Here is a 20,177-nt window from a genome sequence, read left to right as displayed (position 1 = left end):
CTCTTAGCCCCCCTTTCCCCTTGTCTTTTTATCCAGCAGGGATAAATATAAATGCTGACGCCAAAAGTCTCTGCTAAGCTGCATTTATATGCAAGAGTTCCAGTTTTACTTAAACTCCATCTAAAGGGTATTTCCGTGAAATAATTGGATTAGAGACGTTGCACGTCTACTTATTTGTGTGTTATTAATTTGTTTTTGTATTTTTTAATATTTATACTTATTCTTATATTCAATTTAATATAATATTAAATTCTCAAGTGCAAACGTCCTTAAGAGTATGCTCTAAAAATAATGATCCTGCTTAACAATCCTGCTATATATTATAATCATATTATAAGTTATTGAATAATTCTTATACCGAAAGTTCCATTTTCTTGACCAAACGCCCTAAAAAGTATGCTTTAAAAAAGTTCCTCGGAAAAAATACGTATACTTAATACGTATAATTAAATTTATAATAGTCAGTTCACACATCATGTTTATAGAAAAACTGAATTAATTTCTTAAGGTAGCGAAAAGCTTAAATGAGTTTGAGTAACCAACTAATGTGCATAATCCGACAGTTGGTTATTTTAGGATCACGTCTTTGTCCTCCCAGTCGAAGGCGAACTCCAGTCGCTGGGATTAAGCAACTATCAATGGAGTCCCGAATTTACATAATCAACAAATAATTATGCCACAGATGCAGCAGAAGCGTCTGGAATCACCCCAAAAGTGGATCTTTGGCGGCAGTGGCATGTCAGAAGTTGTGCCAGCCCCACATGGTGCCCCTCGAAGATGGGCCCCCAGCCACCACCCACCAACCCACGAAAACAACACCCACCAGGAGGGTAGCAAGGACATAAACACACACACACACACTAATGGACAATTGACCCTCATCAGGAGCAGCAGCATGTGGTTACATCTTGTTGTTGCCGGGATCCAAATCCAACCCACAAACGATGCCATTGTACATGACAATATGTGGCTGACCTCGTCGGGCACCAAAAGTATCCCCCTCCCTCTCCCCCCGCCCATGGCCCCCAGAAAAACCCTCTCAAAGGTTTGGCTTTTAAAGTGATTGCTGTGGATGTGGACAAGGAGAAGGAGTAGCCTAGCCACACACTCTCGCCCACGCAAAAAGTGCAGGCGATGCTCAAGTGAAAAGGCAGCCATAAACATGCAAACTCAATTAAAACGATTTCTCATTAAGGGCATTCAACGGCGCTGTCTCACTCATCGATACACTCGAACAGGCCCCCCCTACCGTTCAGAGACCCCTCTTCGAAATCCCCTCTCCAGATCACAGAGTCAATGTCTACACTTGGAAAAATGAAAGCTTAAAATATCGAAATTCATATAAATAATTTGTTTTAACTATTTTTAACTATAGGTCAATTCAATTTTTGATAATGATAGGGTTTATTAAGACTTGGATTTGGATATTTAAATATAATATATTTATATATAATAATAATATTATGTATATTTATATATATCGAAAACATTTCGTAGGCATGGCCACACTGGTTGTTTAAAAAAAAAAGTGCTTAAAGCCTGTATAACAAATTTTCTTAAACACGATCACATTGCTGATTGCCTGCGAATCCATTTAAACAGTTAAAATATAGTTTAAACAAAACAATTATTTGTGCGCATCTAAGCATACCTAGTTTTAAATTTTAATTATCAACAATATTGTTGTAAATTTAAATTGATAAAATTATTCACAATGTAGTCACCCTTGTCCATCCAGACTATACCTCACCAACCCACCATTTTCGGGCAGTCGGGGACCCAAACCATTACCCAAGCTGATGTCAGATTTCATTAATTATCGTTTGTAGAAGTCACCACCAAAATGGTTACGTGAGTTTGGGGCATTATAAGGGGCTTTCGGATCTAAAACCCGGAGCCGAAACATTAACCCAACGCACATTCTCGAGGACCCCAGGTGAAATGGAATCGAGGTGGTGTGGCAAATCAAACGGATAATTTACTTGACAGATTGAAGTGCTTTGACATATTGGCTTAACTCTCTTACTATCTATTTGGCAGCTTTCTATATATGGGCATTTTATCAGTTCTTCGTACATATATATTATTTATTCAATGTCAGAGGTTTCTAGAGATTAATGTTATCTATCAACTTATGAAGTAAAAAATTAAATTATTGCATTAAATCACTTTACTGTCTTCATTGCGTAATTAGAGATATTTTTCAAGATAATTCTGAGATAGGTTATTATATACCTAGGGAAAAATAAATAAAAAGGAATGAAATTAGGGTCATGACTTCACTTACTATTTCTTTCATAATTTATTTGTACTGAATTCCAACTGAGTTTCAGATCCATCTCCAGAGATAATCGACAACATTTTCGCGTTTCCGCCATTATACCAACGTTTGCTAAAGTTTCGATGTCTATGCTTCGGTGTTGCGGCAAACTTGGCAATTTTATGCTTCAATTTCCGCTTCCGTTTCGAGGGGCCAAGCATGGCAATTGAGCTGCCAGACAGACAGACAGAAAGTCAAACATTCAGACAGACGGAGAAAGTGGAGTTCTCTGAAGGGATGGAGAGAAACGGGAGGGAGAGTCTTTCGCTAACAAAGTGATATCCGCCACATAAGCTGTAAGTTCGCATACTTCTTATTTCCTTTATTTTTCCGCTTGGCTTTTTTTTTCTGTTTATTGCCAAACTGAATTTAGAAAGGGGCAGGTTTTTCGGAGGGGTAGGTAGGATATACCTGAACCGTACCATAAAGCCATATTCCAACCTCCTCGCCCCCGATTCCCAGTCCCACAAACCTACAATGGGTTTTGTTTAGTTTTTACAACAGACATTGCCGTCGACTTTAGTGACATTTGACATTTGATATGCCTTAATCAACTATAAAAGCTTGTCTCAGACGAAAGCCTTGAGGGGTGGCTATGTTTCATTTTTTTTTCCGGGAACTTTATTGGGGTCTAAAAGTTACGGGATCCGAACATAAAAATGATGCAACATGCAGCAACACGTGGCCATAAAATGAGAACACAGGTCCAAGTCTCCAAGTAAATTATATCAACTATTCACGATATTTAGTCACGTAGGCGCTTAAGTGCCTCGCTGCGGTTTCCCCCTAATTTTAGAGCTGTAGTACTCACAGGAAATTAATTAATACAAATCTTTCCTTATAGCTATTTTGATTTAATTTGTTTTTATCTCAAAAGACTACATTTTATACTCATCTATTTGGTAATCTTTCAAATTGCTTTCATAAACTTTCCTTATATTTGTTTTTATATAATTTCATTTTATCAATGTCGTGAAACATCTCTAGATCGAGTTAATTTTTAGAAAATCGACATTTTTAAATAATGAAAAATAGGAACAAAAGTTTAAATATTTAAGAAAATTTTTCTTCGTTTTTTGCAATTGTCTTAAGCTTAAAATTTAGGTAACATTGATTTCATTTTTTTTTCATTGCTTTTACTGTTTTGATTGCATTACATAATTTAAAATGATGTAGATTTCCTTACATATTTAAATTGCGCGCTTTCTTTTACTTTTTTTTTATTAATTTGAAACAATCCACATAACTTCCATCCATAATATTCCCCTTAAATTACATCGCATTTCACTATACCCCCATAATGTATTGAACTCACTGGGAAATTTGAAATTCTGTATTTGGAATTATATATATACATTTGGGTTTCCGTTTCTCTGGCTATGCCAATTCCAATTAAACTGTTAAGTCGCCGCTAAGCTTCAATTAGCTAAACTTAAGGATGACAGGCTCTAAAAATAATTTCCAAAAAGCAAACACAAGTAACCGAAGTGCTAGTGAAACGGTCGGAAGGGCACACGCAAAGAGAGAGAGAGAGTTGGAAATTTTAATTATATTTGCAATTGCAATGCCATAAATTTGCCAGCCCAACCACCGTGCCACGCCCACTGACACCAACCGCCCACGCCACAGCGAACGTGGCGACACCGAAATATGTGGCAAGTTATTTTAATATGCCACGAAAAAGTGTCGCAACTTCTCTCTTCGCTTTTGTGGGTGTGGATTGAGGCTAAGGAAAACCTTAAATTAAATTGCAATTTGTGGCTTAATTTATTTTTATCATCGTATACACATAGCGCACAGATAGGCAAAAGAGCCCAGACTTAGAGGCTCTTTGCCTCGCGCGAGTAATATAGATGGGATGGTTGGGCTGATGTGGGGAAATGGTTGCAAAAGGTGGTGGGGCTATGGGGCTATGGCGATAGCTAAGCACCTGGGTTTCCGTTAGCAGCGAGATGCTATTATTGGAATTTTAATTTCCCCATTTTAAAGCGCGTCACTCGAGGACTGGAGAACCCAGCTCAGTACCCCCCTTTAGCCAGATATTCAGGTGATCAGCCAAGCATGCCGCCCTACACAAATAAAGTGCCTGACACACACATGCAGTCAGAAATACATACAAGCACATATGGGACAAGTGTGTGTGTGCATGATGCACTGGAAAAAATGTATCTATATTTAAAGAAAACGATTTTTAGTGATTTCCACCCTAAAATTCTAATTCATGTTTTGTTCAATTCAAAATTTAGTATTTATCATATTTGTATTAATAAAATTAAAAAAAAAAAGTCAACTGATTATATTTGATTGCAAGTAAATCTCGGTTACATTTGAATTTTGTTCATTAAATCAAAACTATATTTAAATAAATAAATATTTAAGCTTATATTGGTTTTTATTTTTTTTTAATTAAACAAAAAACAATTTAGAAAAAACAAGTTCGAAGTGTATGTTGCGTGCACTGAGTGCTTCCTTCCGATTTGTTTTTGCAGCACTGCCTTCCTGTTTTTTTTTGTTTTTGTTTATTTTTTTTTTTTTTTGTAGCTACCTCCGCTGCCGTTTCTGGTTTTTGGTGTTTTCGGTGTGCAATTTCACGCGGAGTTTACAGCGCATCAATCAAAGCTGACAGCCGCTTCTCTTTCACATATCTCCTGCCGTACCGCCTAACCCCATATACCAACCCACATCGTCTAGTCTGCCGCCACAAAAAAAAAAAAAAAAACAACAAAAATAAAAATGAAACCAAAAACGAAACTGACGCTTAGTTAAGCGCCGTGAAAGGCCTTGACTTTGTATCTGATGTATCCCGTTTCGAGGGCTGTATTTTGATCTCAACCAAAGACTGGATTATTATCGATACGGGTTCTTGACTTAGGTGGTAACAATGTTTGGAAACGAATATGAACATTTAACAAATTGATGAGCCTAAATGATCCCATCAATATATAATACAGTTAAAATATCAAGCCTATGGCCTATAGCACAATAATTAATTAGTTAATTGATAAAGCTATTCTAAAAATAACTTTAAGGCTAGCAAATTATAATTATAAAGTTAAAATCAGACTTCAATCAATGGTGCTATGACGTAAACATTGTATTTATTATATTATAATTAATTTTTAGAAACTTGAATGCTTAGAATATTCATACCTGAAATCAGAAAACTAAATTTAATGGGATAAGAGGTAAAAAATATAATACTTAATTTGTGCACTTCTTGTATGTTAGTGAAATTATTCTTCTTACTCACTTGTTTTTATACTTGTGTTCTTGGAGTCTTTGAAATCCCGATTCCCGGCTGGTGTCATCTGCCCGTTGACTGCATCCCGATGTGTAATCGGCGGCTTCCGCTTACATCCTGCCTCCGAAGGACATCCTCTCCCAAGTCAGATTCCGCCGGGGAACACACACCTTTGTGGCGTATCAAACGGAACTATGCGGAACGAACACGTGCAAATGCGTGGCACAAAGGATATACCAGTAAGTCCTGCAAACCAAAAAAAAAAAATAAAATAAAAAAGTAACAACACAATGTCAGGGGACAATAACTTCATCCAGGATGAGAAAGGAGCTACGAGGCTACGTCAGACAGAAGAGAGCAGGGGTTGTATTTTGTAATTTGATCCAGTGGGTGGTTGTTGTTATTGTTGTTGTTGATGGGGGCTAGAACTGTGGGGTGGTGGTGGCGTAATAGGCGTAAACCGGAAGTTAAGTGTAAAAATAATAATAAAGGTGTGTGTCTATCCGTATCTCCCTGCTTTCCTTTTAAGGCCATTGTGTACCACCGCCCCCCAATAAAAAACCTCACACCCAAAATTTCCTTTCTGACATTTTTCCCCCTTTGCTTTTGCTTTGGCTTTTCCCTTTAAAAGTCAGCAGGACTTTAATATTCAAAAAGTGCAGGAATCTGAACTTGATTATTTGAACTTTGGTATTTAAATTGCATTTTGGTCTATCATATTTTATTCATATGTATTTATTCTTCTGGGTGCTACAAGCAAAATGCATCTTTTAAAGTGTGTCAGCAGTCATTATTTATTCATTCATTATAAAACGAAATCTAATTTAATGTTAAAAAGTTAACATGACATTTTGGTTCAGTTAATGTTCGGCAAAAAGTTTGTTTGATACATTGTATGATATATTTAAAATAAATGTTAAAATGTAAATTTGATTTTGAATTTTCAAGTCAATCAATCAAAGTAGGGAAGTTCCGCGGCTATGGCAATAAGAATTATTTAAATCTTTAATATAATGTCAGATAAATTTAACTTAGAAGCCACTGTGGTGTTTTTTAAGCAAAAATATTTGGATTGTACTTCAAAACATTTAATGAGCTTATAATTAGTGGGTTTTTTTTAACGTTGCTTTGCCCAAAAGAAAGAATATTTTTACAAGAAAATGTCATGGTTTTTCAGTTTTTTTCATATTCTTTTCCCCTTCTGACAGGGGCGCAATCAAAAGGAAATGCCACCTCTGACAACTTGAAACGGGGGAAAAAGAAAAGCACACGGGGAAAATATAAGGAAAAGTGTAAGAGAAGGAAAACGGGCAATTTCTGTTTACGCTTTTTAATTTTTGCTTTATTGTGCGCAATTTATGTTCCAACCCGTATGAGTGTGTGAATAGCAGGAAAGCGAGGAATAGCAGTTTTATGGGGCACACGTCAGCCTTCACCTTCCACTTTTCACCTTTCACCTTAAACCTTGAACCAACCCACCGCCACCCACTCCACGTAATTGTCCAACCACTGTTGCGATTCTTTTTGCAATGGTTCTTGTTTTTCTTTCAGGTGAATTTCATTAGATTTATATAGGTGTGTCAAGCTTAGATATTTTCCGCATAAGCGAAGAAATTCGAGGTATTGTCCAGTGATTTTGCGTTCGATTGCTCTTTGAGTCTTAAACTTCCATGTGCTGAAAAAAGGTTCCTTACAAATATGTAATTTATTTGCAAAACAAAAAACAAATTGTGTTTAAGAGATATTAGGATATTAAAAATTTAAAAATATACATTTTAAACATGGAAAATGTGTAAATTTATCCAACATCTTATCACCCTCAAAAAGGGGCAATGAACTCGCCCATTTCTTATCCCTTCGCACATCCTGCCTGACTCATCGAAGACACATGTGCTCCAGCCATTGAAAAAAGCAAAAAATTCTCAGCAAAGGCATATACAAAAATTTGAAACTCACAGCAAAAACACAAATTACGACCTATTTTTCGGTTTTCCCGCCACCACGCACAACAAAAAAATTTGGGGGGATGCCGTTTGGGCGGGATGAGCGACGGTTCGCATAAGGAAAGTCTATAAAAATCCACAAATAAAATGTCATTTGCCTCGAACGTGCCTGGCATCTACTTATAAACTAAATTAAGGATAACATTTGAAAAATTTGCACAAAATAAAATCCAGCCGAAAAGGATCCAGAGAATAGAATAGAACAGGACACGAGTCGCGGACACGATGTCCTGAATGCTTAAGTCGAAAATGTTTCTTACCCCAAAAAGTACACAAAACACGCACATATACACATATACACATATACAATATACATGGAGAAAAGGGAGAGGGACCAAATAAAGGCGGCGAAGAAATAGAAAAACGAAGCTGAGTGAAATAGAAAATATACACAATAATTTAAATTGCTTTACAATGAAACCCTAAAATGTCAATAGAGCGGCGCGCTATTTGCTTTTCCTATTTATTCCGCCCACACCCTGGCATACATTTTAGTATGCAAAGTGCCGTCTTCGCATTGCCCTTCTCCCATCCCTCCGAGAAACACCCTCCTCATTGCCACTTTGTTGGCTTTTTCATTTCATTTGCCAGTGGACGCATTGAAGTAAAGTAGATGATACTGGTAGGGGGCGATAACCCCTGAATAATGGCGCCAAGATCCACAAATATAGGCAAGCATGTCCAAACATTTTTCTGGTAAAATAATTGCTCTCATACTAGATGTTTTTTTTCCAAAAAAAAAAAACTTACAAAAGACAAATGTTCATTAAATTGCAACACTGTCTTTTTTATATTTGCTTCATCGATTGATTTGGTCACACTGAAAATCATCAGCTTAAAACACATTTTTTGTAAAGTAAAATTTATTACACCTTAGATTAAAGTGAAGTGTTTCTTTGTCACTTTGTAAATTAAGTCTTCGAAAATGGGGCTTTTATCATGGTTTCGTACCTGCGTAATCGCCATTTCGCACTCCCTCTAATATTAAATACCCCACAAAAAGAAAACATGCGTGCATTGAGGACTGTAAAATGTGTCTTGACACAGTTTTATTTTCCAATTTTACGTTACCGGTTGTTTGCTGAAAATCCGAAACCCAATTGGAGATGAGAACGACAACCACACAATGTCGGCACGTACGCGTTGTGCTAAATATTTCAACACGATTCAACAAACTACTCACTTAGCCGGCTAAAAAGAAAAGTCTCCTCTCCGATCCGCTCCGCTCCGCTCTGAAAGAAGCTAAAAAGCAGAGCACTGGGCATGACCCGAAAGCATTTGCACTGCATTTAAAAAACATTTGCGGTTTTTACGCTTAATCATCGTCAGCGGGCGGTGGCTTTCAAACGCGGAAAAAGAGGGGCGGGGCGTGTGGTGTGTTTATATATCCCCAGCCGACATCATTTTCTAGCTTGGAATTCCCAGCACGCTTGTATATATTAATAAAAATGCATTAGTTCACATTTATTTTCGACATAAAACGTGTAAAAGTAAGCAAGCCAGTCAGACAGACAGAGCTAGAAATAAAGTTGTGGGGGGAGTTTGGGGCGAAAATAAAGAGACAGACAGGCCAAAGGGATCCCGGGGGGCAGCTTGTAGAAGATTTCACTCACCTAGAGACAGTAGAAAAGCGGCGGGGTCGACCCAGTGGACGGTGGTTGGACTAAGAGAAATTTCTACAAGAAATGTTTTTTTTTTTTTTTTTGCAGACCCAACTCCTTATTTGTATAAAATATCAAAAAGAATTGTCAGAGTGTGACCAGGCTACCTTAAGACTCAGTGTGAACATGCAACTTTAAACTGTAGCCAGTCTTTATTTAACCATGAGATACAAACATTACAAGTTTAATTACAAGAAATTGGAATTCCAATTAAAAATTTAAAAAAAAAATGTACTTAAAAATATGCAACTAAGTTTGAAAACTTATTGTAGAAATTGTAAAAAAACGATAGAAAAGTTGTTAAATACTTCCACATTATTGTTTCTCTGTGTGTCCTGCTACTCATTTAAAGCTCGGCGACTTTTCCTTTTATTTCAACGCTTGAAAGCAAAATAATGTACACGACAACACCACCCCCTTATACTCGCATTTCCACCCACCCCCAACCAAAACATCCGCAGACAAGCAACCAACCTGTGCACTTTCGCTCTCGCTGTGTGTCTCTATGCTGGTCGTAAATTTTAGATATTCGCAGCACGTGCAAATTATGTACAATAATAAAACGGCAATGGCAACGGCAACGGCAGCGGAAAGAAGAATAATCCAGAGCGAAAGTAAGACGAGAATGGGCGCAACTGTTGTGCGGAACTTGTAGCTTTCGAGTTACAACTTGTACCCCCCCATCTCAAAATGTCTATTCCTGTCCTGTCTCGCTGACGACTGACAAGTACATAAAACATGTCTGCGCCTAAAAGTCTGCTGCATTTTCAATGCCCAATGTCCTGTGCTGGATATCGATTGTCTCTCTGTCGGCTACCAACCACACCACCCAACCAAAGACCCTTGTTAAGGGCGCACTTTCACCGCCACTATCACGAACTGGCAACAAGTGATGGAAAGTTTGCACTTCCTGTATTCAGCTCAGCGTAGAAAAGTGTTAAGTAGAGGAGATGAAATCAGCAGTGGTCTAGAAAATTGAATGTGTATAAAAAAAATGCACTAAGGAACCTCAATTCTAATATGCATTCAAAATGTATTTTACTCTTAATAAACTAGTTTAACCCATTTTTATGTAAGCTTTAATTTAATTTTCGCCTGCAATTTGCAGACTTTTATAGCTAGTCGTATTTAAGGGGGAATTAAGGTTTTTTTTTATTTTTTTGTCTTAAATTATTCTAATCTAATAATAATATCTTAAAAATGATTGCTGCCTTTGCCAGACCGTCAATATTTCTCTTTGAAAATATATTAGAATGTTCTTTAAATGTCGTACCATTAATATTTTACAATAAATAAAAAACAAATTAAAACAAATAAAAAAAAAAACAAATTAAACTTATTAAATTCTCTTACATTCCTTAAATTTTATTATGACTATTTATAAAAACTTAAAACATTGACATATACCTTAAAACTAAAAGGAAATATAAGAAATCGGAATTGCTCAAGCAAAGTAAGCAAAAGTTTTTCGGTTATTTATTCATGATTTAGTGGATTTATGGGCGAGACCACTTTGAGGTGTTAAAAGTTGGCCGCTCTTTTTGCTAAGCAATTTCGGCCAGTAGATTATTTCCCCAAACGACCATTGAATTTCTTAAGTCTACTTAGGTGCGGACAATCATTGGATTTGAAGTGCTGTCGTTTTGGTAACCCAATTGCGTCCCCGAGGTGTTGCATAATATTTAACACCCGACGACCCACTGATGGTTATCATTAGCAGGCAAAAGCAGACTCCTCCTCCCTCCACGTTAAAACTTTTTCCCGCATTTTGTCATCCCCGTAGGCATTCTGTTCTGTTTTGTTTTGTTTTTCTTATTTTTTGAAAATTTTATAATTACTTCAATATTTTTGTCTTCCGCAGTTGTCGTGCTGCGGCAGCGTTTTTGTGTTTGCCACACGTTTCATAGCCATAACAAATTACTTAGGTCATCAATTATGAGGTGAGACACTCGCACCTCAAGCGCCGACAACTTCTGGTTCTTGTACGGTTTTGTTTCTGCTTCTGCTTCTGTTTCTGTTTCTGGCTGTTGCTGATGTTGATGCTGATGCTTTTATTGCTTTCATTATGATTTCATGCGGCCTGTGGCACGTTCCGGGTCGCTTTCCATTCTCCGCCCCCTCGGAAAATTCCCCAATTTCCACCGGTTGACGACCATTTGTCTAACTTGAGGTCTTCAGGTATTTGGTGCGGTGCTCTTTTCCGTGGGTGGCTTTTGTTAATAATGTTATCTTTTATTTATAAAGCGTAACTTTTTGTTTTTCGTTTAAAATTTTTTTTTTCGTCGGTTGGGGGTGAATGTAATTGCATTTTGGTGTATGAATAGCACGTTGGGTGATTTTATTTAAGGCGTGGATGTATACAAAAGTGAATGGTGTACTTATATATGTACATCAGACAGATACAACAAATTATTTTGTGAACTCACTATACAAATCCATTAATTTATGCTAGGGCTAGCCGTTGGTAATAAATAACCTAGATTTGCTACCATAACTTGCTATCGAAAATGTTATTAAACACAACTGAATTTGTAATACAAGTTTATCTTTATACCAAACCAGGCAATTCTTTATCTATTTGCTTTGTAATTATACCATATAAATATAGATAATAGAGATGTGGTTCTTCTATAATTTCAACATTTGGTCTTATTTAAAACTATATTTTGTATAATTTGTTTGACTTACCTCTATTGATTTACAATCAAGTTTATTACCCCAATTTTATGTGAGACCTTCAGTTATCGATTCAATTTTTATATATTTCAAACAAATTAAACAACTTTTGCTTAGAGAGAATACAAAATAAATAAATGCCGAGTGGCAGTGAGGCTGGCAGGGCCACGCATAACAAGATTGAGTAGCTAAACAGCCGGTGGTTTTGTTGGTTTCGGTGGTGCTGGTTCCCTGGGTGGTGCACGATAACCGACTTCTTAGGGCTTGTATGTGAAGGCACCACCGCAGTTTTTGTAGCACAAATAGCTGGGACGAGTGCGCCATTTCCGGCAATATCTGCGATAGCAATTGTTGGGACTGGGCGATGGTGGGCGGTTGGTGGGTGGCTGAACGGTGGGTGGTCCATTGGTGGGTGGCTCATTTGTGGGTGGCCTATTGGTAGGTGGTTGATTGGTAGGTGGTTGATTGGTAGGAGGTTGATTGGTAGGTGGCTCGTTAGTTGGTGGGCCATAGGTGGGCGGTTGATCCGTAGGAGGTTGAACAGTAGGAGGTTGCACGGTTGGAGGTTGCACTGTAGGAGGTTGAACCGTAGGAGGTTGCACTGTAGGAGGTTGCACTGTAGGAGGTTGAACCGTAGGAGGTTGCACTGTAGGAGGTTGCACCGTTGGAGGCTGAGCCGTTGTGGTGGTGGTGTTGCCGCTGCAGTCATTGGCCACAGTGGTGATCAAGTGGCTCAACAAATCCACCAGTAGCAACACACTCAAATCCACATCGACCACCTGAACAATATCATTATTATTGCCAATTATTTCTGTGCCGGGCCCAGCTGAAATTATAATAAAAATGCATTCAAAATAAGACAACATTCTACAGGAGAATAGGATATTAACTTACTGTTGACCTGGTTGCAAACGCCTCCACTTCCTCGGATTATGTTGAGTACATCCAGGAAGGCCAAAACCCACAAGTCAACGTTAATCAGTTTCACTATACGATTATTGTCACCAATAACAACCGTCTTGGGACCCCCTGCGAAAATAAATAATAGATTGATTAATAAGATTTATAAAGCGAAACAAGCTTTGCAAACTTACTGTTAAGTGAGTTGCCAGTAAGGCCTCCAAGACCTAAGATTTGAGTTACCACTGATAGTAAGGGAATGAGGGCGAGGACGTTTCCATTGACGTCCACCAATTTAACCACATTATTGTCGTTGCCGACGACCGAAGTTTCGGGACCGCTGACAGCGTTGTTTCCAATGCCGCCTCCACCGCCGCTTGAAGAACTGCCTCCCAAAATGTTGGTAACAGCGCCTAGAGGACTACCAGATCCGCCTGATGGGCTGCCAGTTAAACCACCCACGAGGCCACCTACGGTGCCAAGGACGGTGTTAAGGACCGGCGGGACGACAGTGACAACGGTTTGAAGAAGGCCTCCAACGGGTGCAAGAAGACCACTTCCACCTGATCCTGATTTTGTTGCATCGCCTACTATGGGTACACTGTGTGTAAGGCTATCTACTAATCCACTTGAGCCTGATCCTACTAAGGGCAAGCCTCCCGTGAGGCCACCTAATCCGGATAATGGGCTTGCTCCTACTAAGGGTAAGCCTCCCGTGAGGCCACCCAATCCGGATAGTGGGCTTGATGAGGAACCACTTGAACCACTTGAGCCACCAGGGAGGCCACCGGTTTTCGTAAGACTGGAAAGCGCCGATAGAGCCACCAAAACGGGAGCATTGACGTCTGCAACTTTTGTAACAGTATTATTGTCACCTTTAATGCGTAGCCTCGATTGTTCTAAAAAAAAAAACAAAAAACAAATTAAGTTTAAAAAATCTCCAATAGAGATAACTACTCACGGTTGAGATTATTTGAAAAGCCGCTTCCATCTATCTGGCTTAGAGCCGGGACATTAGCTAATGCAGCAATGTTGGCATCAACGAGACTGTTAAGCGTGTTATTGCTACCATCGATGTCAACATCGGGGCCAACTATAAGAAAAATTGAGTCAATTTGTAATTTACCATGAGCGGAAGAATACAAATTGCCTTACTATTTGCATTATTTCCCACAAAGGTGCCTGCATTAGAGCCGTTTGAAGAACCACCTGAAGAGCCAGCAGAAGAAACACTGGAAGATCCACCCGCAGAAGAACCCTGATTGCTCAAGATACTAAAAACATTAGCGGCCTGATCGAGTGGGAGTCCAAGATTTACAAGTTTTTCCATAAAACTCGCGGAGTTACCACCTTGTACTGAAATGAAGAAATACGATGGAGAAATAAAAAATATATTAGTTACAAAATAACGCAGAGGATCCAGAAGATCCTGATTTGGTCGACGAACCCGTAGAGCCTGTAGATCCCGACCCGTTGGATGGACTCGAAGAAGAGGAACCCGAAGAGCTTCCACCATTATTAGTAGATAACACTGAAGCACCCACTTGAGCGGGAACTTTCGCCACAACTGCACGGTTAAGTTGGTTTCCTGATCCAACGACTAGGACATTAGGTTTCTCTGTACGAAATAATAAATAAATTAATTAAAAAATAACTAAACAAACGATAGATTTTGTCGCCACTTACCATTCAGAACGTTGCCTTGAGAACCAGTATTCGTACTTAAAATGCTGGCGCCAACTTGAGCAGGCACTTTAGCGTCAACAAGCCCATTTAGTGCATTATCGTTGCCCATAAAGACGATATCGCTTCCCACTATTGTATTAAATAAACCAAATTAAAATAAAACGAATTGGGCAAAAATTATAAAAACTTACAGTTTTCAATATTACCGGATGGACTCGAAGAAGAGCTTCCACCAATATTATTAGATAACACTGAAGCACCTACTTGAGCGGGAACTTTCGCCAGAACTGCGCGGTTAATTTCGTTTCTTGATCCAACGACAAGGGCATTAGGTCTCTCTGCACGGGATGATAAAAAATAAATTAAAAAATTACTAAACAAATGACAGATTTTGCCGCCACTTACCATTCAGAACGTTGCCTTGAGAACCAGAATTCGTACTTAAAACGCTGGCGCCAACTTGAGCAGGCACTTTAGCGTCAACAAGCCCATTTAGTGCGTTATCGTTGCCCATAAAGACGATATCACTTGCCACTATTGTATTAAATAAAACAAATTAAAAAAAAAAAACGAGTTGAACAAAAATTATAAAAACTTACAGTTTTCAATATTACCGGAACCCGCTGCAAAAAAAAAAAAAAAAATGGAAGGATGTAAGTTATATTGAACAATTAAAATTCAAATCTTTCGCTTACTCTCTCGCTTTGCAGTGGCCGCTGTTTTTGGTCCAACCATGGATGGGGTATTTGTTAAGTCACCGCCATTTACGCTGTTAAGTGCCGCGGCATTGGCCAGTTCAGCGGATGTGGAGGTCTGCATTGTACGATCGAGGGCAGTCATCAGGCCCATTAGCACCGGCTTGTCCACGCCCATGGCCAGCAGGCGAACGATCCAACTTTCGGGGGCGGCGGAGCACAAACCGCTCGTTTTGCCCTCGGCAATGGTGGACAAACTGTCAAGCAGCGATATGGATAGCATGCTAAAGGCGTTCACTTGCAGCAGACTGACGGAATCGGGACCCACTGAAAGGATAATGAAAGCATACAAATTAATAGTATGTTTAAACCATTTCTTCTTATACATTTTCTTGATGCTCCGCATTCGATTCGTTCCAATTCTGTTGGTTATTTTTCCTGTTGTTGCTTTACTTTACTTTTAATATTAATTATCGTTTAGTCTTAATTTTTTTTTGTTTTCATTTTTTACTCGCCACTCGTTAACGTTTCTCGTTAAACTTATTTTTGTTTACCAATACTTCCGTACTAGGATTCATTACTCGATACTGTTTGAGAGTCAGTAAACGTTCTCATTACTCGCTACTTGTTACTCGTTGATTTAACACCAACGCTATATGATATTAGCTTGTCGTTACCGCTTATTTAAAAGGGAGTACTAATTTTATATCAAAGGCAACTACATATATACTCACTCTCTCGCAAATTCCGTATGATCTTGTGCGCCTCACCACTCGACGCTCCGCACACCTGCAGCAAAGTGTTCAGGATGGCGGTCAGTTCGGTGATATTGCGTGCCTGCAGGAACTTTAGCACCTTGGCGCGATCGTCCTTGACATCAGCCACCTTGCGGGCGGTACGAAGTCCCGATCCCTCTGTCTGCTGATGATCTTCGACGACCTTGGTCTGCTCTCGCCGACGCGTGTGGGTGTTCTTGATCACCTGACCCACCTCCTCCTTGGCGCACTCGATGCCATTGAAGAAGCACAGAGCCAAAAATGACTTTAGTGTTAGAGTGAGGCTATTCCTGTCCTGCGACTGGTCAATATCCTGGATAATGCGACTACACGTAGCATTGTTACGAGCTCCGACGAGTATATCAATAATCACATCCATGCCAATTTCCAGGAACACATTATGACCCTTCGTGTCCTTGCTCTCATTGCTGCGAAGTGATTTCATTGTGGATTCCTGGATGGAAGTCAGCTTGGCGCCACGTGCCTGCATGCTGGCCAAAAGCAAATCGGCCAGATCCTTGGAAGCCAAGCGTCCGATATTGGTGACACGTGTGGTGGTTTTTGGTGACGCTTCGGTACTTGTCGTGGTCTGATCCGTTGTGCTGGCAATAGTACTACTACTAGTACTAGTACTTGTACTACTACTAGTACTACTACTAGTACTGCTACTAGTACTGCTACTAGTACTGCTACTAGTACTGCTACTAGTACTACTACTAGTACTACTGCTACTACTTAATTCCGTTTCCAGGAGTAACGATGCCAGTGTTGTGGTGGAAAATCCAACCGTAGATCGCTTCGTGGGCTTGGCATCGTGTGGCACCAGAAAACATGATGACAGGAGTAAGAACAAATGCAGTCGCCACATCTCGATAGTTGTTTCCACAAACTTGACTTGTCGGTGATTGATAGATTTCGCCCCAATTCAGAGCTCTTTTATACGACTTTCGCCCCGCTTATCGTCATGTAAACCCAGCGAGAGATAACCGTTCTGGCATTCTGTAAAACGTGCTTCCCCGCCATCAATACCAAAAATCTTTGTCTCGATATAGTTGAGGAATTCTTTCTGCATGCTCCGACGCAAACTACTTATCTCTTGCGGGTAATGAGTGGGCTCAGAACTTGGCTTTAAACTGAGGAAATCAGGGCTAAAGCGGTGTGTGTTAAAGATTACGATCGATTTTGGTTTGGATCTCTGAGCGGGGAAGTAAGCTTACAAATCAAATTTAGATCAGTTTAATCTAGTCTCTTTGGGGCTTAAGTTGGGCAAATCAGGTTTCTCCTTAAACTTCTGCTACAACTAATATAAATTTCATCCGTATCGTTGCTTGAATTTTAAGCTTAATAAATCAACAAATAATTTCGAAAATTACGTCTTATCATTATTTAAAATTCTAAGATTATGATATATCTCATAGATTTTAGAGTAATTAAAGTCTGTATTAAGATAGTTTCTTGCAGCTTCCAGAATTCCATGAAATTTCGAACACGAAGAATTAACTTTAACTATGTATTCATTCATGGCAAAATTTTTCATTGACTTGAAAAGCCACAAAAGCACTGATGATTAATATAAAGAAATTGCTTGAAATGTCTCGGAGAAATTGTCACTCTTCAGCTTTAATGATAGATTAGCCAAGTGTGACCCATTTGGTCGAAAGTCCAATGAGCTATCTAATTTATTTTTTGGGGGTGTTGGCACGTAACATCTGTTCTCCGAAATTTCCGCATAGAGATACTCAATAAATGAATTTGTATAAATGCAGAATAGCGGTCAGCAAATGTGTGCAGTTTCTCAAGTACTAAGAACAATTAACTTGAACAAAATGGATCAACGCTTTGTGTGTATTTTGATTATTTCCTTCATAGGAAATAGCATTTTGGGGATTTCGGAGGCGCAAACCTTTACTGCCGAGGATCGCAGCTCTATACAGAAGTTTATGGATCAATTAATTAATTTCCTTGAATTGGAATCCAGTAATGTTACCACAATTAGCACATTAGCACCTTCTTCTAACGAAACCAGCGTGGGGACTACCACATTGCCATCAGGAAATTCCACAGATGTAACAACAGAAGTTTCGGAAGCAACGAGCATTTTGGATAGCTCCAGCACCATCAGTTTAAACTCCACAACGGTGGCTAATGTCTCCACAACCACTGAATCCAATCCAACGACCGTGAGACGAAGGATTTGCTTCAAGCGTTTCTGCTATAAATTCAGCAACGATAAGGGATATATAGTTTAGTTTCAATAAAATCATAGATATCGAACTGTTTTTCTTTTCAATTCCTGGGTGTTATTTCTCAATTTTTGAGTAGACTATTGTAAATCTATGGTTACTCTTATATCCTTAAATGTTACATTAATTTTGGCAAAAACAAATAAAATCAATTCAAATAAACCTTTGGGCATTGATTTACCCTTGGCATTTGGTAATCACCATAAATATGTAATTGAAAAGACCATTATTGTTTTAGCCAATGCCTGCAGAGATCGCCAAAAGTACATTCCGTGTGTATATAAAGCAAATGTTTCGCATTTCTACGCCAAAGTTAAAGTCTCTTTTGCCCCCATTGCCTTTGCCCTTAACAAATTATTTCAATTATAAGTTTTTGAGCAAAGCACTTAATGCCAACACAAGTTGCGGCGTTTATGTGCGCAAATCTTAATTGTGCCGAAAATACAAGAAATAAATTTGTATTCTCAACCAGCGAATGTGTATGTCTGTATGCCGTATGCCTGATGGAAAAGACCAACTCAAACTGACACAAGCTTTGTGGCTTTTCATTGAGTTGTAAACAAATGAAATTTAATTCGTGCAAAGATTTACTTGAATTTGTTGTGCAAATGGTTAAATGTGAATAATGTCAACGATGGATGCCGCATCGTCAACAGGGATTCCCCTTCCTCATCGGCTTTCACAGATATATATTTGCATCTGTTCAATGTCCCTTATTGCCAAATGACAGAAATAATCTCAATAGATTAGAATAGAAATGCAAAATAGTAGTATATTAAAATAGTAATCTGGTACGAATATTAGATTTTAAATAGTAACTATTTGATTTAAAAACATTTTAAGTTAAATAGGGTTTATACAAAATTAAAACTAAATTTTCAAATATTGAAATCAAATCCCAAAATAGTCAATTTAACAATTTGAATATTTACATATTTAAATTAAATTAAATTAAATTAAAAAATATTTTGATTTACTATTTAAGTGTTATTTTAGATACACACTAAATATAATTTTAGAAAATACTGATAATATTAATATAGCGTTTTGAAAATTACCTATTTATAATAGTTATACTATTTGAAATTTAACTTAAACATTGTTGCCTTTTAAAAAAAACAGATAAGTTAATTGATTTTTTCACAGTCTTGGGCTTCTGTGTGTGTTTGTGTGTGTGTGTGTGAACGGAAGGTATGTGTGTGGGTGTTTCCTTCGGCTATCCTGCGAACTTTTTTGTTGGGCTTCATCAAGCCACGTGCCAGTGTCATTTAATTACTGACTATATTGTTATTATGGCTTACCCCCATATATATACGTATGTATATATATATATTTATATTTATATATATGCGCGTCAACAACTTAACATAGTTATCACCACACACAGAAAATGAGAGGGAGTGAGATGGGAGATAGAGCAAGGGAGATGGGGAACATCACGCACACCATGGCAGCGGATTAAGCGACCGCCGCGTGAAGCACTTTAAATTAGTTTCGTTGCATAAACAAGAAGCAACAGCCTGTACAAAAACTGCTGCCAATTTAGCTATTTTGTACTATACATATTTGTATTTTCGTTTAAAAATTTACGGAACTTTTTTGTTATCTTAAGTTATATTTTTAAAGGCTTAGCGCAGAATGATATTTACCTTAATTATTATTTTTATTGCATTGTGCTTGTTTGAGATTTGTTTCTTCTATTTATCTTTTTTTTATCAACAAGGTCTTGTCCAATTTTCTACTTAAATTGTTTACATTTTTTTTACCACTTTAATTTGAATACATATATTTTTAAGGTTTTTTTTATGATTACAGTTTATTTTTTTTTAAATTTAATTTAATAAAAAGGTGAAAGTTCTTCAAGATACTGTGGGATAATAATAATATTAATGAGTAGTACTAGCTGTTTTAGCTACTCTTCATAATGACTGACATCACTGGTGTCGTTTGGGGGATGTCGGGAGATAGGAACGAAT

General features: G+C 38.1%; 2 protein-coding genes across 2 annotated transcripts; one reads left to right on the top strand and one right to left on the bottom strand.

The window, feature by feature from the left end:
• Positions 1–12,051: 12,051 nt before the first annotated feature.
• LOC108149921 (uncharacterized transmembrane protein DDB_G0289901) lies at positions 12,052–16,826 on the bottom strand. Its single transcript, XM_017277837.1, has 13 exons — positions 16,658–16,826; positions 15,917–16,528; positions 15,183–15,509; positions 15,087–15,110; positions 14,893–15,021; positions 14,679–14,825; positions 14,488–14,616; positions 14,249–14,419; positions 13,957–14,157; positions 13,763–13,894; positions 12,996–13,700; positions 12,796–12,930; positions 12,052–12,727 (listed from the first exon to the last, which is right to left on the bottom strand). The coding sequence occupies exons 1-13, from the start codon at positions 16,824–16,826 to the stop codon at positions 12,159–12,161; spliced, it is 3,450 nt and encodes a 1,149-aa protein (XP_017133326.1). The 3' UTR covers positions 12,052–12,158.
• Positions 16,827–17,758: 932 nt separating this feature from the next.
• Positions 17,759–18,232, top strand: LOC108149917. Its single transcript, XM_017277832.1, has one exon. It carries the CDS (start codon positions 17,785–17,787, stop codon positions 18,205–18,207), a length of 423 nt encoding a protein of 140 aa, XP_017133321.1. The 5' UTR covers positions 17,759–17,784; the 3' UTR covers positions 18,208–18,232.
• The last annotated feature ends 1,945 nt before the right edge of the window (positions 18,233–20,177 follow it).

The sequence above is a fragment of the Drosophila elegans genome, unplaced genomic scaffold (assembly GCF_018152505.1).
Source record: "Drosophila elegans isolate 14027-0461.03 unplaced genomic scaffold, ASM1815250v1 contig_149, whole genome shotgun sequence".
In the NCBI taxonomy this organism is placed as follows: domain Eukaryota; kingdom Metazoa; phylum Arthropoda; class Insecta; order Diptera; family Drosophilidae; genus Drosophila; species Drosophila elegans.
This window is presented reverse-complemented; position numbering and strand designations above follow the sequence as displayed.